At 37.9% G+C, this 16,221-nt stretch overlaps 1 protein-coding gene across 1 annotated transcript; it reads right to left on the reverse strand.

The window, feature by feature from the left end:
• Positions 1-606: 606 nt before the first annotated feature.
• On the reverse strand, positions 607-7,446 carry irf1a (interferon regulatory factor 1a). The gene is made up of 8 exons (XM_056470635.1): positions 7,249-7,446; positions 6,149-6,248; positions 5,745-5,924; positions 4,677-4,757; positions 4,437-4,514; positions 4,301-4,353; positions 1,804-1,897; positions 607-1,257 (listed from the first exon to the last, which is right to left on the reverse strand). The coding sequence occupies exons 1-8, from the start codon at positions 7,333-7,335 to the stop codon at positions 1,178-1,180; spliced, it is 753 nt and encodes a 250-aa protein (XP_056326610.1). The 5' UTR covers positions 7,336-7,446; the 3' UTR covers positions 607-1,177.
• Between the last annotated feature and the right edge of the window lie 8,775 nt (positions 7,447-16,221).

The following is a 16,221-nucleotide window of genomic DNA, read 5'->3' on the forward strand; positions in this document are numbered from 1 at the left end:
GCTGGAAACAACAACAGCCAATAAGCAGCAGTATTTCTGCAGAGGTTTTCAGTCATTTCTGATGTGTTTTAATCTAAATGTTTGCACCTTTTTTATTTATTAGCTTAGATAAACATCTATAACCTGTTTATTTTAGTACGATTAAAACAAATACATTTGAAGTTGCTGATACACTGCAGAAATCAGAATCAGAAAGAGCTTTATTGCCAGGTATGTTCACACATACTAGGAATTTGTTTTCGTGACAAAGCTTCTACAGTGCAACAGCAATGTCTGCTATCTAAGAATTCTTAAATCAAGAAACATTCTTTAGGTAAACATTTAGTTTTGTTTTCAAAAAAGGGTCAAAATTAATCAAGTTTTTCTTTAAAATAAGCATAATCTGTTAATGGGGTAAGAAATATACCCTATTAACCCCCTATTCTGAACCCATTTCTAGATTTATTTTAACTTGTTTTTAGAAATAACTCTTATAATGCATCATTTAGATATAGACATTGTAAATTTCAATTTAATTCAGACTTTAAATGAGTCTGAGAGCTGATTCACAAACCTCTGAATATTAACAACAGCGTGAGCGAGACACTAATGACAACAAACAGGACAAACAGTCAAAGAAACATTTATTATAATATAAATATATGGTGTGGCTGAAGAGTGATGTGCTGTTTCACCATCATTACACTGCAGACATGCTTCTCTTACTTAGGGTTTGTCTTGTTTCTAATCCAAATATCTTTAAATGATTAAATCAAGCATTTTCTAGACTAATTAAAAATGTTGTCAAATGAGTCTGAAACCAGAAAACTAATCTGCCAATGGGATAAGCAGAATTATCTGATGTCAAAGGGAAAAACAGATCATTTCTCTTCCCCCATTGTCAGATTATTTTGTTTGTTTAAGGAAAACTCTCTTCATTTTGACTCATTATTTCTGAAAACAACACTAGATTTAGTGCTCGTCTATAAAATGCTTCTTGATTTAAGAGTTTGAAAAAGAACTCTGAGTAAGAGCAGCAGTTTTAGCAGTGTTGAAGATGCTGAAGGTGAACTGCAGATTTATTTCAAGAACAAAAGAAATCATTTCAAGTTAAACTCCAAATCCTCCAGGATGTTTTTCAGTCTTTGAATTGTCCATGAACTGATGAGCGTGTCCTTCAGATGAAGTTTCAGATCTTCTAGTCATATTGTGCTGGTGAGATATTGTGAATATTACAGTCAGTCTGAAAGGAGAGTCCTGGAAAGTCCACCGTCTCTCCTGAAAACAGAGGCGTTTACAGATTTAACTCTTCCCCGGTGTTATCTGACATCTGATAAAACACTGTAAAGCTTAAAGGAGACTCATTCTGCCCCTTTATACAGCTGTAAATGTGTCTCTGCAGTCTGTGGAGTTTGAGCTGAAAATAGCACACAGATAATGGTCTCTAACTCTCTGAAACTGAGTGTTTTTATCAGGTCTGATCATATAAAATACATTAATTCATGTTCACCATTAGAGGCTGGAGATATTCACACACAACTGTGTATACTCATTTCTCAACTCTGTTCAGTCAGTTATATAAAGTCAGAACAATCAGTAAAGCATGGCCTCAGTTTACTGTCAATCATACATTTGTTTTAAGGAAGTTAAATGGAAATGCTTGAAATTGACCCCAAATTTTGTAATGGGTCTAGTACACATTGAGTGCACTGACAGAAGCGAGATCTCAGTAGCCAGAGTTGAGATTCCCTGATTTATTGGGACACTCTCTTATTTGATCTTGTCCTTCATTGGATATAATGGTAGAATAAGATGTTTTGTTACCCAGGCACCCCGTCCATGTGGAGTTGGGTCTCCAGCCTCGATCACTGTCGTATGAGGAAGCCCAGTGATCCAGAGTCTTCAGATGATCCACTATCTGCAGGACAAATGCACATTAACATCAGTCATCCTTTCTACTATCACTTATACCCTTAACTGAACAAGTCCACTTAAAAACACTGGGTTATAACCAAACATTGGGTTCAATTAAATTGAGAGTTTATATTTAACTCACACAGAAAATGCTTTTTTTAGTCCAAATATCTAAAACTGAAAAAACAAAGCATTTTCTAGACAAGTAAACAATATGGTCTTGTTTTCAGAAATAATGAGTCAAAATGAAGTGTTCTTCATTAAATAAGCAAAATAATCTGACAATTTGTGAACTAAATTTTGTCTATTGGACATTATTCTGTTCACCCCGTAGATGGATGTTTCCAGGGTGTGAATTACAAGGGGGGTTTGGGGGGATTGAATGCTTGATCCCCCTGAAGGACATCAAAACAAGACGCATTGGGGGTCTCACGTTAATAGTGTGAAATAGTTTGCTCTAATCTGTATTTGAAATAACACCGTTAACGATTAAAGGGATAGATAATATACATACAAATTTGACCACCCCTAAAACGGTCCATACCATTGTGAACTGATTATCGCGCCAATCAGTCTATGCAGTCATATTAATCAACAGGCTGACACTGCAGATACAGAGCAGCGATAGACAGCGTAAGTGTTCACAAGACTGTTTACTTGTAAAATAGGTGTTTGTACCTACATAAAACCTCAAAGTAGTCAAATTAGACACATATTTTGTATAGTTTGACCTAACCTCTGAAATAGCTAATTAAAGGAGGCTGTACCTAGGTCAGAATACACTAATTATCCTTAAACTTAAATACATTTCATTAATGAATTAGATGTAATTTAAATAACATATATTTGATTTTCTGAAGCATAGATTACACTTACAAACAACTACTGTAAAAGTTTATACGCCCAATCGTCAGTCATGTATAATTCGCACCCTGGATGCTGCTGTGGTTTGGGTTTGAGGCGTTTGGGATCTACTGAAGCAGCTGTATGGAGCCCAGTTGTTGATCTTGTTTTGAGTTTGAGACTATTCATTCTCAACATGAGTCCTGTAGGATGATGAAAACTACAACTCCCATGATTCCATGGTATGCTTGTGTTGGGTTAGGTTTATTTGGTTTGGTTATGTTGCTCTAGTCTGTCCAAATGGTTGTAATTGGGCTAATAGAAACGAGAAACGGCCTGCAGGGGTGGACTAGTATGTTTTTGTCTTTGTTTTGCTAGTTTTGTTGTATTATTCCCTCACTCTCTCACCACATTACGAGAGCGATGTATGTTTGGGTTTCTTTATATAGAGCAGAGCTAAATTAATATGATTTAGTCTGTATTTCACACTATTGGTTTGTATAATGAATTCACTGATGTTGTGTGTGTAACAATCTGGATTTGGGTTGAAAATGCTAAAGTTTTCACTCCCTACATCTTAATGCATGCCGTTTCCTTCTGGAGCATCAGTGAGTTATTTATTTATTTGTTGTTGTTGTTGTGTTTGAATCCTTTAATTGTCCTCTGTGTGAACCGACAGATCTCAAAATCTATTGGTGATATCTGCAAAAAAACCTGAGGATTTACTGAAGAACAGAAGCATTTTAACTCGCAAACAACCATCACAAGGCAGAAAAACGCAGATCAGTCGTATCATCACTGTATTCACAAACTTTTGCACAGGGTTATTTTAATAACTTTAGCTAGTGTCCTCTGAGCTGAACATCTTTTCTGTACAATATCTTTCAAAGGGCTGTGCTAAATAAAGTAGAACCACTAGTAGAACCTCTAGGTGAACCAACCATTAAACATACTACACTATTAGCCACTGATAAATCTTGGCAAACTGTTTATAAAGAGCCCGAGTTTTGGGTTTTGAGGAGTGTTAATGTGCAAGTGGACCTTGTAAAATCCCAGTTCTCCATGGTTATAAGCATTGATTTCTTTACTCATCATAAACGTAAGTGTTCTGCTGTAGGATAATGAAGAATACAACTCCCATGATTCCACAGTGTAGAGTTTTGAGTTTGTTGGGTTGATTTCGGTTTGGTTATTTTGGTTTAGTCTGCACAGGTATCTGTAACTGGGCTAATATAAAGCCCAAAAGGTCTGCAGGGGTGGACTGGTGTTTTTATCCTTTGCTTTGTTAATTTCGCTCTATCATTCCCTCACCACCTCACGAGGACGCTGTGTGGAGCTAATATAATATGAGTTACTGTTTGTGTTACATATTACTGTTATGTGTGATGAATTCACTGATTGTGTGTGTGTGTGTGTGTGTGTGTATATGTATAACAGTTACTTAATTTACTCTGTTTCCCCAGGATTATAAGTGATGAAGACTTTACTCATCATCAACATGAGTCCTGCTGTAGGAGGATGAGGACTACATCTCCCATGATTCCACAGTGAAGTGTGTTTGTACCTTCAGCACTGCTTCTGTCTGCTCGTGTTCATCTGTTCTGTTGTTCGGCAGTCCTGCACAGGTCAGTAATCAGTGTGTTTACACCTGTACTAATGTTTACCGTCAGTAAAACACACACTAGTGTACTGCGTAATACCCTGCGCTCGCTCCTCCTCTGAGTCCTTCATCAGTCCAGCAGACGCTCCTTGCTCATCTGGAAACTTCCAGAAGGCCTCTGGGGAGCACACACGAACAACGATTACACTTTCAACCAACATTAGATAAAACATTAAGCTGTGACAAAGTGTATCCGTGTGTGTGTGTGTGTGTGTGTGTGTGTGTGTGTGTGTGTGTGTGTGTGCGTGCGTGTGTGTGTGCATGTGCGCGCAGCTCGTACCTGTGAATCTCTCCAGGGAGTTTCTCTGTGTGTGAGCTGCAGGTGAAGCTGGTTTACTGTCTGTGTCTGAATACCGTAACGCTGAAGATAAACACACACGAGACTCGACTCAAAACACTTTTACCAACAAACTGCCGATGCTCTGCCACTGTATGTTTCTGAATCTATGATTTCATGTGCACATATAGTGGCATGCAAAAGTTTGTGAACCCCCTGTAGAACGTACAAGGTTTATTTTGCTAGAGCGCATCAGTCAGCCAAACATAAATGATCTGTAATTAAAATCTGCCCATCTGCTTCCTTCTCGGATGATGTCAGTTTAAAAGATTGGATGAAGTATGCTTAGCCACGCCCCTCCAACCATTAAAAATAAAACTCCGCCTCCTACTCAATATTCTGTTTCACTTGGAGACACATCAACATGCTGAAATTAAAGCCTGCAGCAACTTCCGGTTCACGTAGACTTTAAAAGCCAGGGGGTGAAAACTTTTAAGCAGTATGAAGATGTCCATTTTTTTTCGTTTCTATTTTATCATTGTAGGTAACAGAAGATGGGAGACTTGCATGTTTCCTGGAAGACAAATTAACTACAATTTACCTTGATCTTAAAAGTGCAAAAGTTTTCACCCCCTACATCTTAATGCATGTTATTTCCTTCTGGAGCATCGGTGAGTTATTTATTTGTTGTTGTGTTTGAATCCATTAATTGTTTTCAGTGTGAAAAGACAGATCTCAAAATCGTACAGTCACTGCTATGGTTAATATCTGCAAAAAATCTGAAGAATCTGAGGATTTTCTGAAGAACAGAAGCATTTTAACTTGCAAACAGCCATCACAAGGCAGAAAAACACAGATCAGTCGTATCATCACTGTATTCACAAACTTTTGCACAGGGGTTATTTTATTAACTTTAGCTAGTGTCCTCTGAGCTGAACATCTTCTCTGTACAATATCTTTCTAAGGGCAGTGCTAAATAAAAAAATAGCATGCATTTATTATGATCAGTCTTATTCTGATAAATGACCCACTGATCCTGCAGGGGGTCTCATACTTTTGCACGTGCCGTACCTTTGCGTCTCCTGATGGTCTTGCAGTGCGGCAGCAGCGTGTACACCCTGAAGGCGTTGTGGCCTTTCTTGATGCTTCTGTCCTGCAGCTCTTTAACGTCTGTCAGGGAATTGAGAGCGCATCTGAAGTTCGCCTTCCACGTTTTAGGATCCGGTTTGTCTATTCCAGGCTTATATCTGCCTGAAACACACAAGTCGAGAAGACTGTCAGATCTCAGGATTACTAGAATTATTACGCATTATTTACATGCGTTTGCTTGTTTTAATGAAAAACTCAATTATTTTTGACTCATTTCTGAAAACAAGACTATATGTTGTAAGAAACACTGAATAAGAGATCAACATCCCATAATGCAATTCACAACCGCAAATAAAACACAAATGTGTGTGTGTGTGTGTGTTGACCTGTGTGAATGGCCCAGTTCCTGAACAGTGTTGCGTCTTTCTCGATGTTCCAGCCGTGTCTCGCCGCATGTTTCCACGGGATCTGGAAAACTCTGGCAGACTACAGTCATAATAATATATCAATTAGGAATATTAATTTAATTCAACACAGAAATATCAAAAACAGTTCACATCAGGGTAAATGACGTTTGACGTGTGACTTGGGTCAAATATCAGTCAAACACAGATGCTATCAGTATTTGTGTTTTGTTTTTCAGCATGAATATAAATAATGTTCTTGTTTTCTAAAAAATAACAGTGAGAAGCTGAAGGAAGAGGAGACTGTGCTTTAAAAGAAAACAAACATCAATGGAGTCAGAAAAATAAGATGCTTTAACTTTAAATGAACACTGTATTGGAGCCAAATATGCTGTCTTTTAATGATATTGATTAAAGTCATATAAGCTCAGAAGTCTTGTCATAAGGCCAATAACACCCCGGGAGGTCCAATGTACAATGAGTTTAAGCAAGAATATGATACAATATTTTAACTTTAAATTAGTTTTTAGAAACGTATACAGTTGAAGTCTGTATTATTAGCCCACCGGTATATTTTCCCCCAATTTCTGTTTAACGAAGAGATTTCTTCAACACATTTCTGATCATAACAGTGTTAATAACTCATCTCTAATAACTGATTTCTTTATCTCAGCACATAATATTAGACTAGATATTCTTCAAGACACTAGTATTCAGCTTAAAGTCACATTTAAAGGCTTCACTAGGGTAATTAGGGTAAAGTTAGGGTAATTAGGCAAGTCATTGTATAACAGTGGTTTATTCTGGAAACAATCCAACACTAATATTGCTGAAGGGGGCTAATAATATTGACCTTAAAATGGCTTTAAAACTATTAAAAACTGCTTTTATTCTAGCTGAAATAAAACAAATAAAACTTTCTCCAGAAGAACAAATATTAGAGGAAATACTGTGAGAAATTCCTGAATCTGTTCAACATAATTTGGGAAATATTAGAAGAATGTGAAATCACAGGAGGGCGAATGACTCTGACTTCAGCTGTATATAGTTTATATGTTAAATAAATATACGCTGTACTGTACCTGGTCTAGCCACTGGACTCCCGGGTATCTGCCGGACTGGATCTGTTCCTCCAGCCAGGGCCGTAAGCGCAGACGCCCCTGATGCATCTCAGACCGCCTCTGATCTCTGAACACTCCAGAAATAAAAAAACACACACACTAAACTCTCCAGAAACACACACCGAGTGCTCAGGAGTAAAGCGTAGAGCGAGTGCTCAATCCTGCACTGCACCGACAGGTTTGGAGGTTGTATTTCTGCGGTGGCGAGGGGCCGCTCAGAGTTACGCCTCCACACGCTTCACTGTCAGCAGGAAAAACACTATACACACACACACACACATACACACACACACACACGCACACACACACACACACACACACACACACACACACACACATTTACTGTTTGATTGCTCTTTATTTACTGTTTCAGTCCACAGCTCACTGAACACACTAACTCTTATTCACTAAACTCAAAAATGGGTTCTTACTTAGAGTTTGTGTCTTGTTTCTAGTCCAAATATCTAAATATTCCTACATCAAGAAGCATTTTCTAGACAAGCAGAAATTGTCGTCGTGTTTTCAGAAATAATGAGTCAAAATGAAGTGAGTTTTCCTTAAAACCAGCAAAATAATCTGCCACTGAGTTTCTCCTTCGATTATTTTTCTTCCCTCACTTCATTTTGCCTCATTATTTCTGAAGTCAAGACATGATTGTTTAATTGTCTCGAAAAAAGCTCCTTTTTAGCTATTTGGACTAGAAACAGGACCCAGAAAGCATGTTTTGCTGATATGGAGGGCATTAGAGTCGCTCCTGAGATTGAGATCAGCTTTAATGTTTCTTACTAAACTCATGAGTCACTTTGAGCTTCGCCTTTTTTCCTGAGAATCTCGTAGAGCTTGATGCATCTCAGGTATTTTCCAATGAAACAAGTATCGGTCGTGCTCTTTTCATCACCAAATACCTCTAATTAAAGGGTTAGTTTGGACAGAAATAACAGAAATTATAGTGTATATACAGTTGGAGAATGACGCTGAAGCTGTGGTCAGTGTAGTGTTGTAGATGCTCTGTCTGCATGTGCTCCTCCTGCTGTTCAATCTTCACTGATCTTCAACTGCTGGTCTGGAGCTCCACAGGATCAATATACATGACCCAAACCTCTGCTCACACCTGCCGATGCCAAACGCCGGTTTCAGTGGTGCAGCTGTGAAGATCTGGAGCTGTGGACAATGTAGAACATGTACTGTTCTCTGATGAGTCCACCTTCTCTATCTTTCCCACACCGGGAGAGTTACGGTGTGGAGAAGCCCCAAAGAAGCGTCTCACCCAGACTGCTGATGCCCAGAGTGAAGCATGGGGGGATCAGTGATGGTTTGTGCTCAATATCATGGCGTTCCCTATGCACAATACTGGTGCTAGATAGGCACTGGGTCAGTTCCAAGGACTACCCAACTATTCTGGAAGAGCATGTGACCCAATGGGTCAAACATCCTGAAGGTGGAGGTGTGTGTCAGGATGATAATGCAGCGATACACACAGCAGGACTGGAGACAGAGCGGTCTGATGAACATGACAGTGAAGTTGAACATCTCCTATGGCCTGCACAGTACCCAGAGCTAAACATTATTGAGCACTTTGGGGTGTTTTGGGGGAGCGAGTCAGGACAGGTTTTCCTCCAGCAGCATCAGTAGTGACCTGAACACTGTTCTGAAGAATCCCTCTGGCTGCTGTGCAGGACTCCTGTCTGTCATTCCCAACAGCAGCTGATGCTGGATTAAGAATACTTGACAGACAGAAACCTCATTATTATAGCACTGAAGACACTCTGAATGTTTATCAATATTTTAATGTTTTCAGGACTCTTGCTGTCTATGGAGGATGAGAGAGCTCCAGGATTTCATCTAAAATATCTGCATTTGTGTCTCTGAAATATGGAGATGTCTCAGAGGATTAACACCACATGAGAGAGGGGAATTATAACAGAATCTTCATTTGTGGGTGAACTGACCCTTTAAGACTTCTAGCAAACAAAGAAAAGGAATATATAAACATTGAGAATCAGGATTAGCTCTTCTTCCCCATCATGTTTCTGTCCCGTAATAATCAGCAGTAGAGTAAATGAGGAGTATTTCTTTGTTAATTGCATTTGTGTAATTTCCCCCTTCAGGGTGTAGATTTGAGGGCTGATGCTGGTGCAGTATTGTGTTTCAGCAGAACAGAAGTGTATCAGAGTGATTAACACACTCTTCATGCTGGAGAACACACACACACACACACACACACACACACACACACACACAGAGCAGCAGATCTGTTGTTGTAGAACTGGATCCAGCAAACATGACCGCGCGTGCTTCACAGAAAACAATCAGAGCCACGACTGAAACATCCACAAGCCTCGCTCTCACATCTGCAGAATCAGGAGAACCGCCTCTGTAGTGTGTTTTAGTATTTTAAAGGGTTTGACTGGTCACACACTGCACAAACGCCTTGTGTTTCTTATTGTTTTGTTTTCAGAAATAATGAGGCAGAATGATTAGTAAAGTAATCTTATTTTTCCCTTTGCCTTATTTATTCTCCTTCCACTGTTGGCAGATTATTTAGCTTGTTTTAAGGAAAAACTCACTTCATTCTGTCTAAAAACAAGAATATATTTTGTGCTTGTCTAGAAAAGGCTTCTTGATTTGAGATATTTGGAATAGAAACACAAAAACTCTAAGATTATTTGTCTGTATCTTTTAAGCCCTTTGAGAATTAAGATTTAAAGGCGCTATATGAAAATATTATTATGATTACACTATTTAAAGTCACAGTAACGACTATATACCTAATAAAATAAGTACTAAAATATTGAGTTGTTATTGTACAGCAGAGGACTTATGGGGCTTTTAAACTGGCATGCGAGTAGGGTTTGGTGCCATAGGTTTAAGGGTGGGTTAAGGCGTAAGAGACAGCCAACAGTGTAATTACAGAAATCACATGCAAATATGTATTAATATAAGTATAATGTACACTGCTGGTTACACTTTATTTATTTATTTATTATTATTCTGTTCATCAAGGCGGCATTTATTAAATGTAAAAAAAAAAAAAAAAAGTTAAACCGTTAAATAGTTATTAAAATGGTAAATAACTGCTTTCTTATTATATGTAGTTTAAAATGAAATTATTACTCCAGTCATTGCTTTAATTACTATTAACATAGATAATAGTAATAACAATAATATTTAATATTCGGGTGATTTCTGAAGGATCATGTGACTCTGCCGACTGGAGTAATGAAGCTGGAAATTCCTCTTTAAAATCACTGTAATAAATGATGAAATTAAATGATAAACTACTGCTGAACAGTTATTTAATAGTGCAATAACATTTCACACTTTTATCATCTGTGCTGTATTTTTAATGAAATAAACACAGCCGTGGTGAGCAGGAGAAGCTTATTTAAGGCATTTAAATATCATACTGACCCCAAACCTTTAACTGGTAGTGTATAAACATAGCACCAAATGATTCATTTAAATCTACGTTCATAATTGTTAATGTGCCATAAAATAAAGTATAACCACTGTTATTATTATGGTTTGGATGATTATAAATGAGTATACCTGTCAGTTTGGATGTAAACTATAGAAATGCATTCATTTACTTTCAGTTATAGAGTTCAGACAAACTGTAAACTAAAGAGCCTGAAGGCAAAACGTACAGAGATCATCAGTTAACCCTGCAATGAGGAACAAGGAAAATATGAACACAAACGAGCTGGAGCAGATGAGCAGAGCACAGCAGATCTGGGTTTACATACACACATGCATAAAAATGCTTGATGGAAACACACTGATGTGCACGACTTGAAAATTCAATTCCCCTTTATCTATATAGCGCTTTTACAATGTAGATTGTGTCAAGACAGCTTCACATAGAAGATCAGAGTCAATTAAAACAGTGGAGTTCAGTTTTCAGAGTTTCAGTTCAGTTCAGTTGAGCTCAGTTCAGTGTGGTTTAATAATCACTACTGAGAGTCCAAACACTGAAGAGCAAATCCAACAATGCGCCATTTTTATTCAAAATCTGGAAATAACAATGTATACACACAACTGAGCAGGATAAAAGCTTTATTCAGTAAGAGTAAATGATCCTAAACTGTGTGTGAGGGTCTTTGTGTCATTAATGTTGATTTGCAGATATAAGTGCGTGCGTGCGTGCGTGTGTGTGTGTGAGAGAGAGAGAGTGCCTTTAAGAAGAACTCAGACACAGCACATCCATCACTCGGCCTTCAGTTGATTATTTAGATATCTGCTATATGTGAATGCTCTTTACCATGAGGGATGATCAGCAGTGTGTGAGATATGAAGATGTATTCCTGTATGTACACAAAACAACAAGAAGAACCAGCTGAGACCATCAATCACTCGCTGATAAGGAACTTAAGAAATCTCAGCGCATAAATGAAGAGAGATAAGGAGGAAGGAAACCTGACACTGAGACTCACACACACCGGTAACCACAGAAACCAGCAGGAAACACACAAACAGAGGCTCCATTACAGATATAGAGCAGCGCTCCTCTGTCTACAATACTGGACAAACCTATCACTCACAAGGTGGAACACACTCCAACACTGGAGCTTTTTAATGGACTACACTGCAGGAAATGAGAATATGAGTCACAATCAAGTCAGTTTTAGGGCATCACGGTGGCACAGTGGGTAGCAGGATCGCCTCACAGCAAGAAGGTTGCTGGTTTGAGCCTCGGCTGGGTCAGTGTGTGTTTCTGGGTGGAGTTTGCATGTTCTCCCCGTGTTGGTGTGGGTTTTCTCCGGGTGCTCTGCTTTCCCCCACAGTCCAAATACATGCGCTATAGGGGAACTGATGAACTAAATTGGCCGTGAATGAGTGTGTATGGGTGTTTCCCAGTGTTGGGTTGCGGTAGGAAGGGCATCTGCTGCTTAAACGTATGCTGGATAAGTTGGCGGTTCATTCCACTGTGGCGACCCCTGACTAATAAAGAGACAAAGCTAAAAAAGAAAATTAATGAAGTGATTTTCAGTAAAATGAGCAAAATAATCTGCCAATGGAGGAAGAGAAATAATCTTATGTCAAAGCAAAAGACAATATTACATATCTTACCCCATAAAAATCCTTGATTATTGGTTAAATCCACCCCTGATTATTATTATTATTATTATTATTATTGTTATTATTATTACTATTATTGTTGTTATTGTTATTATTACTATTATTATTATTGTTATTGTTGTTGTTGTTGTTGTTGTTATTATTATTATTATTATTATTATTATTACTACTACTATTATTGTTACTATTATTATTATTACTATTATTATTACTAATATTACTGTTGTTGTTGTTGTTGTTGTTGTTGTGGTTATTATTATTATTATTATTATTATTATTATTATTACTAATATTCTTGTTGTTGTTACCACTATTATTACTAATATTATAATTATTATTATCACACTGTTAAACCCAAAAAGTTAAGGTAACTCAAACCATAGGAGTAAAAAAAAACTAATCTATATGAGTACTGTGAACTTACTCCATTTAAGCTGAAATAACGAGAAGTAAAACTCTTCAAATGAGTAAGTTAAATTTTCAGTAAATTGAGTTAGCTACACTCATTTCATTTGATAAAGTTAGCTGTTGGGTTTTACAGTGTGCTATTATTATTGTCATTATTATTTTATTGTCATTATTATTTTAATATCATCATTATTATTATCATCATCATCATAATTATTAATATCATCATTAGTCAGCGCTGCAGGTCTGACTGCTGCAGCTAGAGGGCCTCAGTGCACTGAATTCTGTTTATTCTGCTTTTTCAGTTGTTTTTGTTTACCTGTGATTCTCTGTGGTGTTGTTCCTCCTCTGTGGGGGTCAGTATTGTGTCATTCTGTCTGTCTGCTGGTCTGTGTGCTGTCTTCATCATGTAGTGAATGTTTGTGTGTTCAGTTGTTGTTGTTGTTGTTGTTGTTGTTGTTGCTCAAGCTGATCTCTGACTGGACTCTGCAGGATCTGTGATGTTTCAGAGGGTCAAAGAGCAGCTGATTATTGATCAGAGCAGGAATAAATGCTGAATCTCTCAGTAATGAAGAGCAGAGCTGAATAAATCAAGGTGTGTTTGCTCTGATCCTCAGGCTGTTCAGCCTGTTTCACCAGTCTGTGCTCAGCGGAGGAGCAGGCCATAAACATTCAACAAGTCATGATGTAGCCCCGCCGGTCCTACACCACCCAACACGCTCCGAGCTTAGATCCAATCGGCCACCTTCACATGGGAGTCGGCTGCTCTAACAAGGAGGCTAAAGACCATGGCCTCTAGTGTCTGTTGCTGGAGCACCTTTGGAGGTCAGAGGAGGGAGGTTTACCTGCTGACCTCCACTACAATGGCAACATCAATTTAATATGTTAAATTATTATATTATATTATATTATACTGTATTATATTATATCATATTGCATTATATTATATTGTATTATATCATATTGCATTATATTATATTGTATTATATTGTATCATGTTATATTATTTTATATTATTATGATTCAGTTTAATTTTAATGCAGTGTTGAAATGATTGTGAAGATAATTTGATTCAACTTAAAAATCTAATAACAATAACTGATAATAATCCACAATATTGATCAGAATGAGCTGCACGGTGGCTCAGTGGTTTGCACTGTGGCCTCACAGCAAGAAGGTCGCTGGTTCGAGTCCCGGCTGGGTCAGTGTGTGTTTCTGTGTGGAGTTTGCATGTTCTCCCCGTGTTGGTGTGGGTTTCCTCCGGGTGCTCCGGTTTCCCCCACAGTCCAAACACATGTGCTATAGGGGAACTGATCAACTAAATTGGCTGTAGTGTGTGTGTGTGTGTGTGTGTGCGTGTGTGTGTGTGTGTATGGGTGTTTCCCAGTGTTGGGTTGCAGCTGGAAGGGCATTCACTGTGTGAAACATGCTGGAATAGTTGACGGTTCATTCTGCTGTGGTGACCCCTGATGAATAAAAGGACTAAGCTGGAGGAAAATGATGATGGATCATTACTGTGATGCATGAAGAGTGAAACACAGCTTGTAATGAGGAAAACAGTACTGAAACCATAATTTACTCTGCACTTTAACTGCGATGCGCATTCCTCCTCATTGCTGGATGAGTTTAATGATATAACAGATGTAAACATGCGGGTGTTTATGCATCATGTGACATCTTTATCTGTTCCCAGTTTCATTTACTGTGTAATAAAGTAGCATGCGTCACTTTTCTTCCTCATGCTTATATTAGTAATAAACCGTCCGATCATCTCCACCCTTGAGCTCAGTATATTACAGAAAACCTGAGACAGGAGCAGTGTGTGTTATTAATCAGGACTCTTCAACATGTATTCATTCATTATATTCTGTTCAGGTTCACTTAATATTAATCCAAAACTGAACATTCTGTCGTCTATTCACAGTTGAGTCATGAGTTTCTTTCTTCTGTTAAACACTAAAGGAGATATTTTGAAGAATGCTGAAAATCGGTAACCATTGATGTCCATTTGTTTTTTTCTACTATGAAAGTCAATGGTTACCGGTTTTTAGCATTCTTTAAAGTATCTTCTTTTGTGTTCAACAGAAGAGAGAAACTCATGAATGTAATAAAACCACTGAAGAGAGAGAGTAAATAGCAAAAACATTAAATTTTTTTGATGAACTGTCCCTTTAATGTTAAGCGTGTGTTTGTGTGCAGATCAGGTGTTGATAGAATTATAAAAATAAATGCATTTATACTCAGTGTTAAATGTGTTCGTGATTGTTACGCTGAAAAATCGCCTTTCTTAGTTTTTGTCTTGATTTTAGTCCAAACATCTAAAAACTGTTAAATTAAGAAGCGTTTTCTAGACCAGCTCAATAATAATGTCTGGTTTTCAGAAATAATGGGGCAACACACTTTACATATTTAACAACACACTTTACATGCCAATTTGCACATAACAGCTGCACATATAACGTTGTATATAGTAATAAACATGTACATACACTTGTCCATCTGTATATTTGCACTCACTACTTCTATTTTTTTTTTTTTTTATATTTATGATCTGTTTTTTGTCCTGTCTCTGTTATCCTGTTGCACTGTAGAAGCTCTGTCACCAAAACAAATTCCTCGTATGTGTGAACATACCTGGCAATAAGGCTTTTTCTGATTCTGATTCTGAAATGAAGAGAGATTTTCTACAAGCAAAATAATCTGCACATGTGCGAATATATCTTCACTGAAACTGAAATAAATAAAATGACCAAGTGCTGAAAGTGTTAACGTGAATAAAGAAAACATGTGAACTGTTGTAGCCTGCAGGCCTGTAGCAGCCTGGTGAAAGACTCGCTCTTATTTTTCCAAAAGTGGATCATTTAGCAGTCATTCACTGAATATTTCTATTTGATTATGAGCTTTAAATACTGCATTTAGCACTATTTTTAGCTGGATGAGCATGGTTGGTCATCATAACTACACTTTTTGATGCACGAAATTACTTACTAAAGATTTAGAATGAAGAAAAAATAAATGTGTTTAGTGTACAAACTTATTTCATACACTCACTGGCCACTTTATTAGGTACACCTGTCCAACCAATGTCTAATCAGCCAATCACATGGCAGCAGCTCACTGCATGTAGACATGGTCAAGAGGATCTGCTGCAGGTCAAAGCGAGCATCAGAATGGGGAAGAAAGGGGATTTAAGAGACGCTGAGCGTGGCGTGGTTGTTGGTGCCAGACGGGCTGCTCTGAGTATTTCAGAAACTGCTGATCTACTGGGATTTTCACGCACAACCATCTCTAGGGTTTACAGAGAATGGTCCGACAAAGAGGAAATATCCAGTGAGCGGCAGTTCTGTGGGCGCAAATGCCTTGTTGATGCCAGAGGTCAGAGGAGAATGGCCAGACTGGTTCCAGCTGATAGAAAGGCAACAGTAACTCAAATAAGCACTCGTTACA

This window comes from Danio aesculapii, chromosome 13 (genome assembly GCF_903798145.1).
Source record: "Danio aesculapii chromosome 13, fDanAes4.1, whole genome shotgun sequence".
NCBI lineage: Eukaryota > Metazoa > Chordata > Actinopteri > Cypriniformes > Danionidae > Danio > Danio aesculapii.